This window comes from Siphateles boraxobius, unplaced genomic scaffold, assembly GCF_051911475.1.
Source record: "Siphateles boraxobius isolate OS27281-9 unplaced genomic scaffold, OSU_SipBor_1 22, whole genome shotgun sequence".
In the NCBI taxonomy this organism is placed as follows: Eukaryota; Metazoa; Chordata; class Actinopteri; order Cypriniformes; family Leuciscidae; genus Siphateles; species Siphateles boraxobius.
The window spans coordinates 36,273,358-36,295,559 of NW_027508833.1; the positions used below are offsets into that span (position 1 = coordinate 36,273,358).

At 35.0% G+C, this 22,202-nt stretch overlaps 1 protein-coding gene across 1 annotated transcript; it reads left to right on the plus strand.

The window, feature by feature from the left end:
• The first annotated feature begins 738 nt into the window (after nucleotides 1-738).
• On the plus strand, nucleotides 739-21,267 carry xdh (xanthine dehydrogenase). The gene is made up of 36 exons (XM_077239973.1): nucleotides 739-932; nucleotides 1,073-1,130; nucleotides 2,201-2,297; nucleotides 3,198-3,306; nucleotides 3,493-3,619; nucleotides 3,721-3,782; nucleotides 4,401-4,478; nucleotides 4,861-4,956; nucleotides 5,056-5,197; nucleotides 5,662-5,754; nucleotides 5,967-6,118; nucleotides 6,587-6,680; nucleotides 7,181-7,290; nucleotides 7,699-7,883; nucleotides 7,997-8,171; nucleotides 9,292-9,381; nucleotides 9,461-9,630; nucleotides 9,787-9,913; nucleotides 11,131-11,253; nucleotides 11,874-11,970; nucleotides 12,516-12,640; nucleotides 14,174-14,307; nucleotides 14,422-14,509; nucleotides 14,590-14,676; nucleotides 14,787-14,978; nucleotides 15,051-15,196; nucleotides 16,054-16,135; nucleotides 16,222-16,317; nucleotides 17,092-17,220; nucleotides 17,612-17,686; nucleotides 17,784-17,836; nucleotides 17,988-18,102; nucleotides 18,228-18,293; nucleotides 18,368-18,556; nucleotides 18,642-18,809; nucleotides 19,499-21,267. The coding sequence occupies exons 1-36, from the start codon at nucleotides 852-854 to the stop codon at nucleotides 19,547-19,549; spliced, it is 4,062 nt and encodes a 1,353-aa protein (XP_077096088.1). The 5' UTR covers nucleotides 739-851; the 3' UTR covers nucleotides 19,550-21,267.
• The last annotated feature ends 935 nt before the right edge of the window (nucleotides 21,268-22,202 follow it).

A 22,202-nucleotide genomic window follows, 5' to 3' on the forward strand; every position in this document is an offset into this window, starting at 1 on the left:
GTTTTTGGCCGACATGAAAATAATTATTTGTTATCGGCATAGTGAATATGTTCATATCTATATATTGATGTTTATTAAAGGTGTATGTTACAGGAATGTGAAAAATAAGGCCTACCTCAGTATGCTTGTTCTGTTTGCTTTGGCCATACGCGACTCTGGAGGAAATAAACAAAAATATTTCAAACAATTGTGTGGTGGTAAGATTTAACTTTTCTTGTTACTTTAAGGTTGGTGTCTTCTAGAAAACAGTAAAATGATTGTAATGTATCTTTGAACCATGATGTTTTCTTGGGGTGACTACATTGAAAAAGCATCACCTTTTCATAAAACGGTTAAAAAATTTAATATAATGCAAATGTAAATTTAAATCGTGTTAAAGTTAGTTGAAGCTTGATTGGCTAATTTACAAAGACAGTTTTGGGTTACACTTATACAAATATCCAAAATTATATATATATATATATATATAGCATTTTTAGGGTTACTTGGTTTGCTTGTAATTAAGTATAATTTCTGTTATAATTTAAAGTAGGCTACATGTAACAGAGAGACTATACAAATTCAGTGCAGTAACGCCTGTCATTTCATGTTTCAAATCTAGACTATTGAACTTACTCAAGGTTTCAAAAATTAAACGTAATCAATTTTACGAAACTACTTGTGAGCTGAAACAGTTTTTTTTTTTTTTTTACCAACCTTCCCAAATTTGATTCTCCATACATGAGAATCATGTAACTTATTGATAAGAATCTGGTCGCGTGACGCAGTGCTCATAGTTCGTCAGCTCTCTGACAGTCTCAGTCATCTCACGGTTTTGATCTCAGGATACTGGGGGAACACTGAGAATTAAAATGTCGATCACAGCGGACCAGATTAAGAATAAATTACACTTTTCAGGGGATGACCTCGTTTTCTTCGTTAATGGAAAAAAGGTAATTGGAGAAATTAATAATTGCATTGTTTAATGTGTTTCACTACGTGTTTCAACTTTTTTGCTTCTGATTTTTCCCCTGAGTTAAAGTTGTTAGCCAGTACGGCCAAATATGTGTTTTCCATAATTAATTCTGTGCAGATCACTGAGAAGAATGCAGAGCCTGAGATAACCCTCTTGACATATTTAAGGAGAAGCTGTATCCTTTTGATCTGTTGCTCTGCTGAACAGTCTCTGTGTGTTGAAACTGAAAGCTTTTTGTCCTCTAAAAAAAAGTTAGACCATAACCCCAGCATTTACGAGACACTGATATTTCTGTCTTCTGGAGTTATGTTTTTTTGTTAAACTGAATTGTTTGCTACCTGCTTGGGATTAGGTCCCTTTGACTTTTCATGAGTTTTGCTCACACAATCACAGTCGTCAGATTATTATTTTTTTCATTGCGTCACTTTCACTTTGTTGTCTCATGAAAAGGGCTGATATGTTTCTATATGTGATCAAGCCTGTCCTTTATACTTATTTCTATACAGTAGTTTGATTATATAAAATACTTCAATGATATAACTTTGAGATAAATGTAATAGATTCACAGTTGGGGAGAATTTTGTTGATTTTATCTCCGCTGCATTTTGATAAAAACTCCTACATTTGAATGAGTATGAATCATTAGCTACATTTTACACCAACAAAAGTACTTAAGAGTCAAATCAGGTAGACTAAAGATTAATGCGTTTAAATGAATGCACCTATGAAACTATTGTATAGGTGGGGGGTGGGGGCGGGGGTTTGCTAACACAAAAACCTAAAATTCTCGGGACAGCAGCATATGTGTCCAAATTTTAATCTTAACCGTTCGATTTCATCAGAAACGATCTTAAAACAGGGCTTTACTTGTAAAACGCCGAACTTACCCTTTAAGTACAAGCACCTTGGATGTTTAATTCATTTCAAATTAAATTGTATTTAACTGACTTAAAAAAAAATTGCTGAATCTTGTATAACATAAAAAAAGTTTAAAATTGCTTAACTTATTTTGATTAGATAAAGCAATGTAAAAACAAATGTTGTCATAATGGATCATAAGTTTTTACAGTGTTTTAAAATATCATTTTGGACTAAAGAGACTGCCATCTTATTGACCTTGAAATTGTACATTACCAATATTTTGTACATTATAGTAATTTTGTATTAGTCATTTAGGCCTACACTGATTTGGTAAGACTGTTGTTTGTTCAGTGTGACTGTTTTCCTTAGTGTTGATGCTTGCAGTGGGTCTGACAGGAACCAAACTGGGATGTGCTGAAGGAGGTTGTGGAGCCTGCACTGTAATGGTGTCCAAATATCATCCACATCAAAACCGGATTATGTATCTTTTTATGTACTATGTGGTAGATTTTCTCCCCTATGCACCTGATTTAGGTTGAACCGAGTGTCCCTGAAACCTGAAAATATTATATTCAGTTGAGTTCACCTCTGACCTCTCGGGTTGACATCTAAGTGTAGCTATTCTGACCGCATAAAATGCCTAAGATTTATAGTCACCTGACCGTAATCTAACCCCGCCTTGACGTCTCGTTCTGACACCATCACTTGGGAATAAGGTCTCTAGTGTTCTTAACCCGCTCCACACCATCACTTGGGAATAGAAGTAAAATCTCTATTGTTTCGCTAAATAGCTTGTTCCATTAACTAACTTGCTGCGCAGCATTATAGACAGACTCCTGACAATGCCTTTGAATATGCTTTAATCACAGCCGGAGGATCTCAGACAAATATCAGAGACAATCCCGCCAGCAAAAAGAATACAACAGTTCTTATAGAATAGGAGCATGGCAAAAATAGCACGATACATTACACAATTTCCATACAATTTGATTGGTTCTTCATTTGCAAACTCTGCTGTTACTAGGTAGGAGCAAACTTAGATCTCAAATCTTTTAAAAATGGAGAAGGTAAGAATTTCAGTTGATTACTCATTATGTCATGAGACCATAATATATTTTAGATTTTGTCTGCTCTGCATCTCAGAATTGTCCATCGACACCAACATTTTTCAGAGTACATTTTGTTAAAAGAGAAGTAAGTTTAGATGTTAGAATTATGATTAGTTCAAAAATCCATCACAACTCCCATCTTGCAATAAAGTGCATTGATGTCCTTAAAGTCTGTAACATAGTCATGATGATAGCTGTTAACAATTTTAATGTAATTGTTGAAGGATTCTGAAACTTATGTCAGAGTTAAGTCCTTAATGACACTCTTTAAGTCACTATGCTGTAAATGCCTGTTTGGCTCCTCTATGCTCTTTGCATCACTGTGCAATAACAACCGTGGAGGGCATCGGCAGTGTGGCAAGCAAACTTCATCCTGTACAGGTCTCAATTTTATCTTATTTTATCAGATAATAATGAGGAGAGGATGTCAGATTACATAACATTATAACCACTTTTCCTTCTTCCATTCATTACAGTTTCAACATTATCTGCATCACCAGATATATTGCAGTTCTGCTTGTTTGTGGTGCGTGTATTATCTCTGACAATAATAATCTTTTCATCCAGGAGAGAATTGCAAAGGCTCATGGGTCACAGTGTGGGTTCTGCACGCCAGGTATAGTGATGTCTATGTACGCTCTTTTAAGAAACAACCCTCAACCCACCATGCATGACATTCAGGAGGCCTTTCAAGGTATATTAATAGTCATAACTAATGCATTTTGTTAACTTTTATCCCTTAAGGTAATATATTTTTAAATAAATCTTTTTGTTTTTAAAATTGGTTGCACACAGGCAATTTATGTCGCTGTACTGGGTACAGACCTATTCTGGAAGGCTACAGGACATTCACAAAGGTAAAATTATATATATAGTAGTTTGTGAGAGTAAGTGGGAGTTTTTGGGTGTACACTAAAAAATTATATGATCAATAAGTTATGACGACGTATGTTTTTACATTGCTTTAACTCATCAAAATATATATTTTTGTTATAAGTTGTACAAGATTCAACAAATTTTTGTTAAATCAGTTTAATGTAATTTAAGTTGAAATTACTTAAACATTCATCTTGGTTGTACTTTTTTTTTTACAGTGTTAAGAACTATCTATTCTTAACGTATATCCAAATGATAATTTGCCCCAAAGTGCAGCTAAAAACTGCTTAAAGGGACAGTTCACCCAAAAATGAACACTGTCATCATTTACTCACCCTCAAGTTGTTCCAAACCTGAATGAGTTTCTTTCTTCTGCCGAACACAAAAGAAAATATTTTGAAGAATGTTGATAACCAAACAGTTGACGGTAGCCATTTACTTGGCTACCAAGTCAATGCCTACCATCATCTTGGCCTTATTACAAGTACAAGATTAATATTTCCAGGTAGTCTGAGCTAATATAAGTAATATTGCTGTAAAATAAACAGAATTACCATAGGCAATATCTTTTGTTTAATATCTGCCTCTTTTAATTTCAGGATGGGGGATGTTGTGGTGGGAAAGGACAAACGAATGGCTGCTGTATGACTAATGGAAACACACAAGAGCATGTCAATGTGAGTAAAACACTATGCTCTATTTTCTCTGAGCACAAGCACGTTTTTGTCCTTAAGTCTTTCCATTTATGATAAATCTATAGCATAGTTGGATATGAAATCAATGACATGGCAGCCATTGCATTCTCATTGGAAACCAGTCACATGTTTGAACTGACACTCATAAGCATGTGAGGTCAAAACTACAACCGTGAAACACTTCAAGATCACTGTTTCACAATCACAGTACTGCCTATCAGTGCTAAATGTTATCTAAGGACTTTTCATCTGCAAGGTATATATATATATATATATACATACAACTCTGTTAGGGATCTGAGTGGTGCCAGTTGCCCGTTTGTACTTTTACAAATATTTTTTACATTTCTTTCTCTATTTTTAGGACAATTCAGTACTTACAGATCAGAAATTGTATGACCAATCAGAGTTTATGCCACTGGACCCGACACAAGAGATCATTTTCCCGCCTGAGCTCATGGTGTGTATAAAATAAGTTTGATTTACCATCATAGTAAAATGGCTGATTACTCCATTAAATGGATGAATCAACAGTTTAAGTTATATTTGTGCTCTACAGAGTCTGAGTAAACAGCCCCAAAGAGAGCTGAGGTTTATTGGGGAAAGAGTGTCTTGGATTCAACCCGGCTCCCTCAAGGAACTCCTGGAGCTGAAGGCGACCTATCCAAACGCTAAACTAGTGGTTGGGAACACAGAAGTTGGTGAGGCCCACATACATTAAGAATATTAATAACATGAAAATGGTAAAAATTATACAATTAGTTCCGCTCCTTGAATTCGATTTTCTAATAGTATGAATGTAATCTGGATGTACTTCATTCGTCATGTCATCATTGGCATGTGACCTACGGTGTCAGTTCTGTCACTTCACTGCCATTAACAACCCAGAAATATTGCCAAAAACCATTCTTTCTGCATTTTACATTATTATGACAGTAGGAGTTGACAAGTGACTGCATTTATTAGGGAATCATTTAATCATTCACTCAACTGTTTTTTTTTTCAAAATGTTGATTCATTCAGGAATAAAAAAAATGACTTAATTATTCACTCAACCGCAAGGCAAGGCAAAAATACACACATTTTTTCTTTGTGTAGTACTCAAAGAACTCAATGCAAAACATTATGGGATCAAGTTTTTAATTGCTTTGAGTCTCTCTTCTAGGCATTGAGATGAAGTTCAAAAACCTTCTTTACCCTGTGATTCTGGCACCAGCTTACATCCCAGAACTGAACATCATCCAGCACACTCAGGATGGTAAGAGTCAGATACCTATTGGGATGCTGTCAATATATGTTGTTCGATAATTTGAAGCAAATATTATTTGTCAATACAATACATTAAGACATAGACTCAGAACTGTATATGCATTCATCTGTCTTCAATCTAGCCTTTCAGTGGCATTTCACTGTTTAGGTTAATTGTTAGTTGACGGTTAATCTCAGCTGTAACAAGCATGTGGTTCACAGGCATCCAGGTTGGTGCATCAGTGACGTTGACTGTATTGGGGGATGTGTTGCATGCAGCGGTGAAGAAGCTGCCCGCTCAACAGACGGAGATCTTTAAGGCTGTTCTTGAGCAGTTGCGCTGGTTTGCAGGACAGCAAATCCGAAATGTTGCGGTATGTCATGTTCCTGAAAACAAAAAGTGACACAGTTTGACAATATGCATCAAATAACTGATTAGAGTATTACTTGATTATTAGTAGACTGTTAGGAGTTGGGTTAGGGTTAGTAGAATAAAGTGAAATGTACTTAAAGTAAATAAAGTGTGCACATATTAAGCATACAGTCTACTGATACTCTACTAATACGCTAATTAGAGTAAGTTGACATGTAGGTGTAGTGTTACTTATAGTCAACAGAATTTCTAAAGGGGACCATCAAAACAAAGTGTTGACATGTTGTTTTATGTAAGTTACTTAATGACTTTTTAACTTAATGAAATGCCTAACTTGAACAATAAAACATAAATGAGTATGAATGTATAAATCACATGGTTGATGAATCATGTTTTAACCATCCAACCTGTGATTTAAAGTTATCACTGATTAATTACAGTTACTTAAATATCATATTAATGCTTTCAGGCTGTTGGTGGCAATATTATGACAGCGAGTCCTATTTCAGACCTCAACCCTGTGTTTATGGCAGCTGGCTGCAAACTCACGGTGACGGCCAAAGGTACAGCCCCCCATCCCCGACACACCCCCCTGATTGAGGATCAAAGGTTGTGAAAGTTCATTATCTAATACAGAGAACAGAGAAAACATTTAGAGCCAGTCGATGGAAATTTGCTATTCCACTCATTTTACATGCATTCCGCCTGGAGTCTGAATGTCATGGTGGTAAATTACTGTAGTAGTCAATAGCTACCCTATAGAAAATTGAGATACTGTCAAAATGTACAGTTTCCCAGTGTTTGGCATCTGATTGAATGATTGTGGTACATAGGGCAGGGGTTAAGGATACTGGAAGCTAAATAGGACTTTCACAGTACAGTCTAGTTTATGAGTAACATGTACTTTAGGGTGTTGACCTTGCATGTTTTTTTTTTTTTTTGACATAGTCTCCATGTTCTTTGTTCTACAGATTTTATGATAACAAAAATAAATTTTTGTATGAATTTTACTTTTAATCTATGTTTTAAAAATTCTATAAAAATGTGTTTCTGATGTTTTAAGGGGAGAAACGTGTTCTTGAAATGGATGACAAGTTCTTTCCTGGTTATAGGAAGACCATTTTGAAGCCAGATGAGATTCTCTTGTCCATTGAGATTCCATACACAAAAAAGGTCTGCAGATTCTTTTCAAAATAAATGTTTTAATTGAAAGTATGATAATTTTGTCATCTATTACTCACCCTAATGTTGTTCCAAACCCATATCATGTTCTATACTCTGTGGAATACAAAAGAGATTTTGAAGAATCATGGCTACTCTTTTACATACAATGAAAATGAATGCTGATCTGGACTGTCAAGCTCCAAAATTGGTCCATATGACTCGCTATTTTGGAAGTCTTCTGAAGTCATACCAGGGCTTTGTGTGAGGAAAGCCATTTACGTTTAGAATCTTGTATTTTCTTTAACCCTTCTCCTTTTGTGTTCAGCTGAAAAAAGAGAAAGTTATACTGGTTTGGAAAGACATATTGATATTGATGTCGGTATCTCAGTGATGAATCAGTCATTCTTTCATTTTTAGGGCCAGTACTTCTCAGCATTCAAACAGTCCCCTCGCAAGGAGGATGACATCTCCATTGTCACATGTGGGATGAATGTATTCTTCAAGGAGCAATCCAATATAGTGGAGAGTATCCGTATAAGCTATGGAGGAATGGCCCCTGTGACTGTCCTTGCCACGGCCACATGCAACAGGTTACTCAACAGGTAGAAGATGATATCTGGCAATTTTTTAAAATTATTTTCTGACATTCAGCCTCATTCCAGAATCATGAGCAGAATGACTGCATCAGTTTCCTAGAATTGTTATTTGATTGCAGGCAATGGAACGAGCAGCTTCTAGAGGAAGCCTGCACCTCATTGGCTGACGAGATGAGTCTGTCTCCCTCAGCTCCTGGTGGGATGGTGACATATAGACGTACACTGACTATCAGCCTCTTCTACAAGTTCTTCCTCACTGTCCAGCACAAACTGGCTCTGAACCTGCAGATGGAGGTTTTTTTGTTTGTTTGTTTGTTTGTTTTTGGCACACTTACACATTCAAGTGTTTGACAAATCCCAAAACAGAAGTAATTTAAAGTTATATTTTGGGCCTTTTTATACCTTTATTGGATAGGACAGTGTAGAGATCAGACAGGAAAGCAAAGGGTGGAGAGAGGGGAATATGAGCGGCAAAGGACCCCAAGCCTGGAAACAAACTCAGGTCCTACAGTACTGTATATAAGTCGGAGCGCTGCCCACAAGGCTATTGGCTCCGACGTAATTTTAATAAATTACTAAAAAAATCACTCATTTAAATACAAATTAGTGCTGTCAATCGACAAAAGAACATCATAAATGAATTAATCTCACATTTTTCTGTAATTAATCGCGATTAATCACACCTAACATTCAATTGTTAATTATAATTATATTTTTTGTATAATTTCCTATTGAAATGTAGAAACAAAATAAAGATGGTATATTGTAAATGTTTACTTAATGGCATCTATTTACTGAATATGAATGAAGGCCAGTATCACAGATACCAATACAGCTACTGATTAAATGGATTTTTCTCAATTTCTGTGGATGAATGGAGTAATTAAAAGCCATTCAGCATTACAGTATGAGTTAGAGCCTTCATTTTAACATTTAATATGCTTTAAACAACTTTTAATTTTCTCTGATTTTTACTTGCTATATATATATATATATAATTATATATATATATATATATATATATATATATATATATATATATATATATATATATATATATATATATATATAATCCTTATTTAAGCTACAAAAGTGAATCAGTCAAGAGCTGTGAGCGAGTGTAATGACATACAGCAACTGGAATATTAGGCTGCCATCACTTTAAGACCTGATGCAAATTTCCCAGATCTGACACGCATCAGATGTTCTCACAACTCTTTGCAGTCATTTAAGAAGCTGCAAGAGGGAGGAGAAGTTATTTTGATTAAAGATTAGGAGGGCACATGAATTCAAAATAATAATATGATGTGCACGGATAAACCATTTCTAATAAATTCTGTAATATTCCATAAAAACCAAAAAATTGTCAAATTTGATTTCATGGTGACTTTAATTGTAATCTGTGTCTCTACAGGGTGTGACTGTGGAAGATATCCGGCCTGAGTATGCTACTGCTACTGAGCTCTTCCAGTTGGATTCACCATCCAGTGTACAGCTCTACCAGGTACATATAAATAAAGCTTTGGCAGCTTTATCTGTGTATTGTTTTGGCAGATTGCTTAACTTTATTTCTTTGTTTGCAGGCAGTTCCCCCTGGTCTTAACCGTGATGATGTAGTGGGGCAGCCGATCATGCACCTCTCCGCTCTTAAGCAGGCCACAGGAGAAGCGGTCTACTGTGACGACATACCCTGTTATGAAAATGAGCTCCATTTGGCTTTGGTCACAAGCACTAAAGCTCATGCCCTCATAAAGTTAGTTTAAACCATCTATATGACTTATCACATGCACAGTGATGATGTTAAAGAGAGCGTACGTTGTTTTTATGAACCTCATCATGTCATAAACGGTTGTTGTGATCTGAGACCATGTTTATCCAAGATTGTTAACTAGGTGTCTTTTTCTTGTAGATCAGTTGACACCTCTGATGCAATAGCGGTTCCTGGAGTGGTTGCATTTATCTCTGCCAAAGACATTCCTGGAAGTAACATTACAGGACCTGTCGTCTATGACGAGACCGTTTTTGCAGATGATAAGGTGGATTCATCTATATTTTATTGCATTTTCTGTGCAATATTTCTAATGAGAGACGTATTAAATCGATTATGACAGTGTTTGCCTTTTATATAGAAGGCTGTTGTTAGTTATGATGCAGAGTAAATCAGGGATTAGGCCACCATAGGACAATGGCTTTTACATTTCCCTTACAAAACTGAGTGTATCATTCGGAAGTTGTAGCAAATGACGTCATGCACATGTGACAGACGTACAGTATAGTAGATGGATCCCCGTGCAAAATGTTTCTCACATGCATCTCATTTGATTACAGACTGGCTTGGCTAATTTATGATCAAGCATCTTTTAACGGCATAATCATTTATATTTGCGGTTACACTTTGACGTGTTCTTTAATGGTTAAGCATGTTGGACGTGGTACAGTAATGAAATGCCAGACATTTGCAGCAAAGACTTTTATCGGCTTATAGTAAAAAAAAACTAAAGTTATTTTTGAGGTAAACTAAAAAAAACAGTCACAATTATGAGCAATATTACAAATGCTTTGTTTCACAATTATCTTTTTTTTCTACACAATTAACGACTGTAAGGTTGATTATGGATGTTATTTGATACTTATGACTGATCATGCCCAAACGTGGCGAGGCAGAGACAGTTGCGTTCAGTCGGTGTTCACAGTCAATGTTTAAAATCTGCAGCAGTCATTGGAAACACGTTTGTAAGTGTGTTCGGTTCAGTCTTAAAATGTATCAGCTAGTCGTTAAGTGTGTCCTAGGCTTTATTTTTAAGTGTGTCCTAGAATTTTTTATTTTTACTATTTAAAGAAATAAATACTTTTTATTGATCAAAAGTGAAAGTGAAGACTTTTTAAACACATTTCTATTTCAAATAACTTCTTTTGACGTTTCTATTCAGAGGTATCACGGTTTTCACAAAAATATTAAGCAGCAATGTTTCTTGAGCAGCAAATCAGAAATATCAGAATGATTTCTGAAGACTGTGATGAGTAATAATGCTGAAAAATCAGTTTTTTCATCACAGGAGTAAATTACATTTGAAAATATATTAATATTAAAACGTTTTTTTATCAAATAAATGAGGCCTTGATTAGCATAACATTCTGTCTAAAAACATTTAAAAAATCATACCTACCCCAAACTTTTTATTGTTAGTGTGTGTTATATATGTCTTGCACATGAGTTCATGGTTTTCTTCCCCACATTGCTCTTTCATGCTAGGTCACATGTGTTGGACATATAGTGGGGGCCATTGTGGCAGACACACAGGCTCATGCTCAGAGAGCAGCCAAAGCTGTGAAGATCAGCTATGAGGAGCTGCAGCCTGTGATTGTCACTATTCAGGTTTGTATTTATGTGCGCACATACACACAATAGACTTAAAGTGGTGACTTAAAAGGGATAGTTCACCCAAAAATGAAAATTAGCCCATGATTTACTCACCCTCAAGTCATCCTAGGTGTACATGACTTTCTTCTTTCAGACGAATTCAATCAGTTATATAAAACAAATTCCTGGCTCTTGCAAGCTTTATAATGGCAGTGAATGGCTGTTTCTATTTTAAAGTCCATAAAAGTGCATCTTTTGAAGAATGTCATGGATGACTTGGATAGTGAGTAAATCATGGGCTAAGTTTAATTTTTGGGTGAACTAGCTATCCCTTTAAAGTTGCATATTGAACAAAAGTAAATGTTTAAAATGAAAATCTGATAATAACTACAGACCTACAACTCACTTATGGTTTTCGACCCAGTACCACTGTTCTACAATATTATTGCAAAATATTTGGTTATGTGATCTGATCTCTCACCATTACTTGGCACTTTCCCTGCTGTCATCATTGCATAACAGGATTTTCCAAGGTTTTCAGAGCAACAAGATTGTACAAGTTATAAAATACACACAACGCATAAAGATAAGCTTGACTGGTTTGCTAACATGTTTGCGTTCACTCTTTCAAACAGGATGCTATTACCAACAAGTCCTTCTATCAGCCGGTGAGAAGTATAGAGAGAGGAGATGTTGCACAAGGATTCAAAGATTCTGATCACATACTGCATGGTATAACCATGTTTCTATTTAACCCTAATTCTCCTGTACTTGTAACAAAAGAGTTCCTCAGGGGTCAAAATAACCCAAAGCCCTAAAATTTTACTTCGTGTTCCCAAACACCATCATCTAAATGCAAAATAACACGACAGCATTTATTTCGTTTTGCCTGCGCGCTCTGAGATGAAACTCCTTTATGATGTAGGAAAAAGGAGTCAAAAGCGTCCTCGATTACAGCAACTTCTGTTTTTATTACAGATATTTTGGGCCAATTTCCAAGGAAGAAAAAAGTTGGAAACAATGCTTTATTCGCAAATGTTTTATGCGGTATTCCGATATTTGCGCATTCATAACTTTGGATGGAAGCATAGCTTGTGATACACTGCATCAAGCCTCTTTCTAAATAAAGAAAGTATATAATAAAAGAGTCAAATTATTTAAAAGCATATCTTTATTAATCAAACAGGAAGTCTGTATCTGATTATAAATGTGCACAAATTCTGTGCTCCTGTTTCTCTTTAATTTGATGAGCTGACTCTAAATATGTGATTCTGCAGGTGAGATGCACATTGGAGGACAGGAACAGTTTTATCTGGAGACTAATTGCACACTGGCTGTTCCTCGTGGAGAGGATGGAGAAATGGAGCTGTTTGTTTCCACACAGGCGGCCGCTAAGACTCAGGTAAACATATAAAAAGAATTACTTTCTGTATAGGGATTCTCAATCTAAATGACATTCTCAATCAAAACAGAATTTATATGATGGCATAAGACATGAAAATGGTGATGGTAGCTTGACAAAATATTGTCTGAAAATCCTTTATAAAAAATAATGATAATTGTAATGAATAAAACAATAATATTTAATTAATGTACATTGTATCTAATAGTGTCATATACAAAATATTAATAAATAATATAATTATTATTTATATTGTTATAGTTTCATCAATATATAGTATATAATCATAAAATAAAACTTAGTTAAATAAATGATAGATAGATAGAGACAGACAGATCATTAAACAAAACTTAGTTAAATAATAAATGATGGATGGATGGATAAACAAGCAGATAGATAGATAGATAGATAGATAGATAGATAGATAGATAGATAGATAGATAGATAGATAGATAGATAGATAGATAGATAGACAGATCATTAAACAAATAAAACTTAGTTAAATAATAAATGATGGATGGATGGATAAACAAGCAGATAGATAGATAGATAGATAGATAGATAGATAGATAGATAGATAGATAGATAGATAGACAGATCATTAAACAAATAAAACTTAGTTAAATAATAAATGATGGATGGATGAATGGATGGATGGATGGATGGACAAGCAGATAATTAGATAGACAAGACAGAGACAGACAGATCATTATAGATAGATAGATAGATAGATAGATAGATAGATAGATAGATAGATAGATAGATAGATAGATAGATAGATAGATAGATAGATAGATAGATAGATAGATAGATAGATAGCAAAATAAAAATGGCACCCACCTCCCTACAGTTCCCAGACAATAAACAAAGCAAATAATCAGATAAATAGCAGCTTAAATTATAAAGCAAAAAGGTATGGACTTGGACGTCTCACAAATAAGCAACAGTGCGTGGCTCCAGTAATTAACAATAAACAGGAATAAAGCAACGGTTCTATAGGCAAAAACAACAGAAAGAGGCACAGTGTTACACAGGTCCACGACAAGAAACACAACAGCTCTCAACAACAGGCCCGGGCAGGACACAGACCATGCTCTGGAGAAAGGTTCTCCCTGAATGATAGTTCTGCTGGCTTTTATGCTGTGTCCCTCCTGGTTGATAAGCAGGTTCAGCTGGAGACGTAATCAGCTACCTGCCAGTGTGAAAAAGTGGGAGGAGCCAAAAGAGAGCAGGAGACACAAAAACAACAAAGAAAGCACACACAGATCACAGTACCATGTACTTCACAAAAATATACGTCCTTGGACGTACAATAGATAGATAGATAGATAGATAGATAGATAGATAGATAGATAGATAGATAGATAGATAGATAGATAGATAGATAGATAGATAGATAGATAGCTATAGATAGATAGCTATAGATGGATAATTAATTGATTAGTAACATAAATGTGACTGGATTAATAATGTTGCAAAATATAATGTTGATTGTACGGTCCTTATGGAAATGATTTGCTGTGTTTGGCTCAGGCTCTTGTGGCTAAAGCTCTAGGAGTTCCTGCCAACCGGATCGTGTGTCGTGTAAAGAGGATGGGAGGAGGATTTGGAGGGAAAGAGAGTCGGAGCACAATTCTCTCCACAGTGGTTGCTGTTGCCGCACATACGTATGAAAACTTACAACAAATTAATGTCAACGCGTTGATGTGCCTCATTATATAAAGGGAGGCTGTATGTCACATTGTGGAAGTTTAAGATTTTGTTTTGACTATTTCTACCAGGCTCAAGCGACCGGTTCGCTGCATGTTGGATCGCGATGAGGACATGCTGGTCACAGGTGGTCGCCATCCATTCTTTGGTCGTTACAAGGTGAGAAATGTTGCAAATTAGCCAAATATTGTCCTTGTCCTTGTTCGACTTTTCTCAGACTCGATCTCTCTGTAATCTAGGTTGGTTACTTGAACAGTGGAAGAGTGATGGCACTTGATGTGACACTCTACAACAATGCAGGCAGTTCACAGGACCTGTCATTGTCAGTGAGTAGGCATCCCAAAGTTCTGAACATCTGTTCCCCCTGCTGGTCAGTGAGACACATTACAATACATTTTTACCCTCTCCAAGCCTAAAACTGTGTCTCAATCCACAGATCCTGGAGAGGGCACTGTTCCACATGGATAACTCCTACAACATTCCTAACATTCGTGGCACAGGCTACATGTGTAAAACCAACCTGCCGTCTAACTCTGCGTTCAGAGGCTTCGGTGGGCCGCAGGGCATGATGATCGCAGAGAGCTGGATGAGTGATGTGGCATTGAGCTGTGGTCTGCCGGCAGAAGAGGTTCATACTCATATTCTCTCTCTCTCATAGTCCACACAAATCACTTGTAACAGGATCCTTTACTACTTCCAGGTGAGGAAGTTGAACATGTACAAGGAGGGAGATCTCACACACTTTAATCAACGTCTGGACCAGTTTACCATTAATCGCTGCTGGGAGGAGTGCATGCAGATCTCAGACTTCAACAAGCGCAAGGATGCAGTGGAACAATACAACAGGTCTGAAATACTCATAGATATTAAGCTGAGAGTTTGTGCTGTTTAACGAGACATGTTTTCTTTGATATTTTGAGATAAGAGTAGTGGAAATTAAATTAAACTGTTTTTGGTGCCTTTCTAGCATTATAAGATAAAAAATAAATTAACTAAAATGTAAAAAAAAATTGTTTTAAATTATATATATATATATATATATATATATAATTTAAATATATATATATATATATATATATATATATATATATATATACATATAAACTCAAAATTTACAAATAATACAAATTATGATGTAAAATGTATAATAATAAAATCTATAAATAACTAATGAAAAATAAACAAATTAAATACATTTTTATGTTTTATTTGCTCTATCATATTCAATACACTTCAGTGTCAATAGAGCAGAGTTATTAACTAAAGCTAAAATATATATTTTTAAATAATCATCAGTAAGATCATGTTCGTTACTTGAAATAAAACTAAAGTAATATTAGATGACAAACTTAAAATTAAAAGAATTATAGGAATGTTGTTTTGGCATCTAACTGAAATTAATAAGTTTGAGTTGAAGTAATAAAACTGAAATAAAATAAATTAAAGCTAAATAGAATTATGAAAAAACTAATAATGACAAAAAGCACTTGTAAAAATTACTAAAACTTAAAACTAAAATAAAAACTGAAAATATAACAAATAAATGTCAATTCAAAATATTTATAAATACGATTACAGTCTAGTAATAATACTAAACTGACACAGAGCAGCAGATGAAGTAATTTTAATGAAGGCAGTAAATATGTACAGTTCAGGTACTGCGAAGCATGTTGGGTAAAACTGCTGTAACCCTTTCATTCCAGGCAGCACCGTTGGACCAAGAGAGGGTTGTCCATCATTCCCACCAAGTTTGGCATCAGCTTCACTGCTGTCTTCCTCAACCAGGTCAGTCCTCTTCCTCTCAGGCTCTAAATAATTCTTAGAAAGAGGTGATTGTGTATATAAGTATGTGATGTACATTTCTGATTCAGGCAGGAGCATTAGTACTTGTGTATTCAGATGGTTCTGTTCTACTAACTCATGGTGGAACAGAGATGGGGCAGGGCCTGCACACCAAAATGGTCCAGGTAATACACACACACACACACACACAAAATTTATATATATATATATATATATATATATCTTCAGTGTCACATGATCCTTCAGAAATCATTCTAATATGATGATTTGATGCTCAATAAACATTTCTCATTATTATCAATGTTGAAAACAGTTGTGTACCATATTTTTTAGGATTCTTTGATTAACAGAAGGTTAAAAACAACAGCATTTATTTGAAATAGAATCTTTTGTAACATTATAAATGTCTTTACTGTCACTTTTGATCAATTTAATTCCTCCTTGATGAATAAAAGCATTGATTTATTTTATTTCCCCCAAAAAATAAAATAAAAATTCTTACTGACCCCAAAGTTTTGAACGTTAGTGTTTAATGCTACAAAATATTCTATTTAATAAAAGAACTGTTTTCAATATTGATAATAATGAGAAATGTTTCTTGAGCATCAAATCATCATATTAGAATGATTTCTGAAGGATCATGTGACACTGAAGACTGGAGTAATGATGCTGAAAATTCAGCTTTGATCACAGAAATAAATTACACTTTACTATATATTCACATAGAAAACAGCTGTTTTACATTTAAAAAATATTTCACAATATTACTGGGTTTGTTTTGTATTTTTAAACAAATAAATGCAGCCTTGGTGAGCAGAAGAGACTTCTTTTAAAAACATGTAAAATCTTACCGACCCCAAACTTTTGAACGGCAGTATATATATATATATATATAAATGTTGATCAGAGCTTTTTGTATTAATCTTTGTTCTTTGCAGGTGGCCAGTAAAACTCTTGGAATCCCCAGCACAAAGATTCACATCTCAGAGACCAGCACTAACACAGTTCCCAACACCAGCCCTACGGCCGCCTCTGCCTCCTCAGACCTTAACGGCATGGCCGTCTATGTAAGGCTCATGCACCAGAAATTCAAATGTATGATGCGTTTTATGTACACTGCCTAAGATTTTTTTTTTTAAATCTACTTTAAATTTCTTAAAAGTAACAGTCAAAATTTTTACGTACTTCAACTTTCTATTCATCGAGGAATCACAAAAAAAATGACTTCTGAAGGATCATGTGACACTAAAGACTGGAGTAATGATGCTGAAAATTCAACTTTGCAATCACAGTCATTTTAAAGTATATTAAAATACAAAGCAATTATTTTCAATTGTGATAATATTTCATAGTATTACTGTATTTTTGATCAAATAAATTCAACCTTGGTGAGCAAGAAAATTCAAATCAAAATTTGTCATAATCAGTAATTCCACGCAAACATGTAATGTCCCATAGAATGCTTGCCAGACTTTACTACAACGACTTCAGCCCTACAAAGACAAAAACCCCAAAGGCTGCTGGGAGGATTGGGTCAGTATCTAGTTTTTTCATGTAATTATTTATGAAATGTTTGAATATATATATATATATATATATATATATATATTTGACATTATGTCTATTGTAGGTGAAAGCAGCCTATTTTGACAGAGTAAGCCTGTCTGTCACTGGATTTTACAAGTATGTTCATTTCTTAATATTTTCTTCAGCTAATAAACTCATTAAATTCTAATACATTTCAATAAATTTGATCATTGTCACATTGTACAGTGCTAATCATGTTGGTCCTCATAGAAATTAGAGTTATAATTAATCCGATTATATTTTATAGGACTCCAGATCTTGGCTATGACTTTGACACAAATTCAGGAAGGGCATTTAACTACTTTAGTTATGGCGTGGCCGTCTCAGAGGTGGAGATAGATTGTCTAACTGGCACACACAAGGTAATGCCAATGTCAATTGTGTCTTTATTATGTTCAAATGCCAGTTTTCCTGATCACAGGACATCTGGTCTATAATAAATTACATATTTGAGATGCAAGCTAAAAAGTTCAATCTCTCCTGTCAGAATCTTCATACGTCCATAGTCATGGATGTGGGCAAAAGTTTAAATCCAGCATTGGACATTGGACAGGTATTTCATCTAAAGCAGATCACTCAATTGTCATTTCATTATGAATATTATCTGATTTATGACTGCGTGTGCAGGTGGAGGGCGGGTTCATGCAAGGTTTAGGTCTGTTCACGCTAGAGGAACTACGCTACTCTCCTGATGGTTACCTATATACCCGCGGACCTGGCATGTATAAGATTCCCGCATTTGGGGATATTCCAATTGAATTAAAGGTCTCGCTGCTCAGAGACGCTCCCAACGAGAGGGCCATCTTCTCCTCAAAGGTTGGTCGCATCACAACAACCGACTTCACACAATAAGATCATAGTTTGTGTCTGTTTACCTTTAAGGCTGTGTGCTTGTGCTCAGGCTGTGGGCGAGCCTCCTCTTTTTCTGGCGGCCTCTGTGTTTTATGCCATTAAAGATGCCATCACTGCTGCCAGGGCTGAGTCTGGCCTGACTGGACCCTTCAGACTGGACAGCCCCGCCACGCCTGAACGGATTCGAAATGCCTGTGAGGACAAGTTTACTAAACTGGTACGTAGTAACTTTGTAATGCTCACAGAGCTGCAAATTAAACATTGCATCAAATATGAACAAGGATCAAAGATTAATTCATTATACCTTCTCAAATCAAGTCAGACACTACTGTTCAAAAGTTTGGGCTCAGTATGATTTTTTTTTTGACAAAAGATAATGTGTATTCAGAAAGGATGCATTTAATTGATCAAAAGTGACAGTACAGACATTTACACTGTTACAAAAGATATCTGTCTCAAATAAATACTGTTCTTTTGAACCTTCAACAAACACTGAAAAAACTGTATCACGGTTTCCCCAAAAAGCGCAACTGTTTTCAAAGTTGATAATGAGCAGCAGATCAGCATATTAGAATGATTTCTGAAGGATCGTGTGACACTGAAGAATGGAGTAATGCTGAAAATTTAGCTTTTCCATCACAGGAATAAATCACAGTTTCAAATATATTCAACATAGTATTTTAATTTTATATTATGATTAATATTAATATTTTATGAGCATAAGAGACTTATTTCAAACACTTAAATCTTATGGACACCAAACTTTTGAATAGTACTACATATATAATATATTTCAAATTAATGTTTGATAATGTTTGATATCATATCAAATGCTCCTGATAGGGCCCAATGAAGTGTTGTTGACTATTAAATACATGTGTGTGTGTGTGTGTGTGTTTGTTTTAGTGTCCTCCTGCGGATCCTAGCACCTTTACTCCATGGGCAGTGCATGTGTAAGACACAGCAAACTCAATTTAAAGTCAACATGAAATCAAAATGGACCCTATGTATGTTCTTAATGCGCATTGTTTGTCTTGTGGAATGATCCATCGGTGCATGTTGTTCCAAAGAAAAAATTTGTTTGTCTTTGTAATCTTCAAATCAAATTGTTATCGCTTACTGTTCCCCTGAAACAACTTTCCTTTCCTGCTGGCACACGCTATTGAATAACGTTAACCATTTGCCAAATAACTTTTTAAGCATTGCACATTCGGTTGACTTTTCACAATCCAAATAATTCCTAATGGATAACTTCAAGTCCCATTCACACAGGGGTTGCAAACGGGAATTTATGTTGACTTTAAAAGCTCTTAATATTCAAAATGCACAATAGTGAACACAGACATTAAGTGATGAACGCTAACTGCCAAAGAAACGGAACGATTGAGGATTTTGTACTGAACAGATTATACTGTGAAAAAAAAATCCTTTATGTTTTTATCAGCTCTCTGTGCTTTAAGCGAAGCTTAGCTATTATTATATGAACATATACTAAAAGTGTAAAAGGTGCACTAAGTCATTTTTTTTCTGTAATCCCATTGTAGAAATACACATTTGTTACTCATAATTTTTTTGTTGTTATTGAAATTGTCAAAAAAATAGGGGGGTAACAAGATAAAGTGAGTTGTCTGGTCATGTGATCTCAACATGATAGAAAAGGGAAACCACTTTCATGTAGAATCAAACTGCTTTTCTAATACACTGGTATTACCGTATGTTCAACTAATGTGAGTGTACAGTACAGCACACAGAAAATGCTTAGTGCCACTTTAAATAGTAATACCACCCATCTAACAAAAATATGTTCTAAGAACGTTTTGCTAATGTTCCCATTAAGTTCCCAGAAATAAAATTTTAAATGTCCAGTTTTTAAAATGTATTTAAAAAGTTTTTTTTTCTTGGTTATGTGAACGTTCTTCACTCATTATTAAACTTTCTTAAATAAGTGGAAGCATTTAAAAAGGTGTCCAACTAAAACATTTCAGAAAAATGCTCCACGAACAACGTATTAAATAACGTTTTTCTGCTAAGGTTTTGAGAACATTATTAAAGACCAGATACGTTTAAACAAGCATTCTATTAATGTTACTGAAGGAACTAAAGCCATATATGGACGGTACTAGTTCAACATGGAGAGGTGGGGTAAAGTTATAATTACCAGAGCTTCTCAGTGATTTTAGTCCCGTCCGAATGTGCCATTTCAGTAATAATTACGGACCACGTCAGTAAAGATTACGGCGACTTTTACCTTCAGTAAAAAGGTCTGGAGAAATGATCTCAGGTAATAATAATCCAGTGTGAATAGGGATTAAGAGAATCTTGCCAAAACTAGCTAAAGTTCTAAGAATGCTCCCTGTTAGCTGGGTAAATACCAATAATGATATAGAATTTGAATGTACTTATGAAAATCCAACTCAATGGTTTGTTGGTTTGTTAGTATGGTTATATAAATAGTAAATTATATTTATGATTCAGGTTAGACTGTTGCCATATTCATTTAATTTAAAGTCATAATAAGATGACTACTATGCATATTCATATGTAGGCTCAATGTTGTATCTTATTCCAAATTATGATTTCTCAAAGATGTAAGAGTTATTGTTGGTGAATGATTTATGTATTTGAAAAATGCAAAACACCTGACAATATTAAATAAAAGCCTGTTCTGACACACAGTTCTTGTTAAGGCTGATAACTTAAGTTTTTTATAATGGTGTTTGTCAATGAAAAGCTCTCTCCTCTAGTGACCATGTATTCGGTACAATCTTGAGAGATTCTGGACAATCTTTGGCCTCTATGACCTCATTCCAATCACTCCATTAGCTGTGGAGGTCTGTGATGGCAGAAGAGGGTGCTTTTGAAAGCCTGATGCAATGACTTCAATCTGTAAGTGTAAAGGAGAGGATTAAACACTCAATTCGCATGGAAGAGAATGGCTGTTGGCAAATTCACAGGACAAAAGCTTGCCAGATCCACTTGTCTTTTCATGTTAAAACATAACAGACTGGAAACCCTTGTTTCTGTAAAATTACTGGGCTTTCCAGTTTTTCATGAGGTCTGCTGGCATTTGGGCAATTGTTTGCATATATTTAAAGGGATTGTTCACCCAAAAAAGAAAATTTTGTCATCATTCCAAGCCTGTATAAATTATTTTTTCCTGTTGAACACAAAATAAGATATTTTGAAAAATGTTGGTAACCAAACAGTGATGGGCACCATTGGCTTCCATAGTATTTCCCCCCAATACTATGTGAATGGGGCCCATCAGCTGTTTGGTTACAGACATTCTTCAAATTATCTTCTTTTGTGTTCAGCAGAAGAAAGATATTCATACAGGTTTAGAACAACCTGAGGGTGAGTAAACTTTTCATTTTTGGATGAACTGTCCCTTTAAACATGCTTAGTGGACTTCTCAGGTGAGATTCAGTTTAATCTGCACAGTTTGGTAAAAATGCTGTGAAATAAAAGTTGGGAAAAAAGAGTTTGCTTTTTAAATGCTTTAAATAGCCTACATTTTAAAGACTTTATCAAACCAAAGTTCCTTGATGGTTCAGGGTTGTGAAATTATATTTTTCCTTGCCAAAATGTCCTTGCTTATTGAAGAACAATC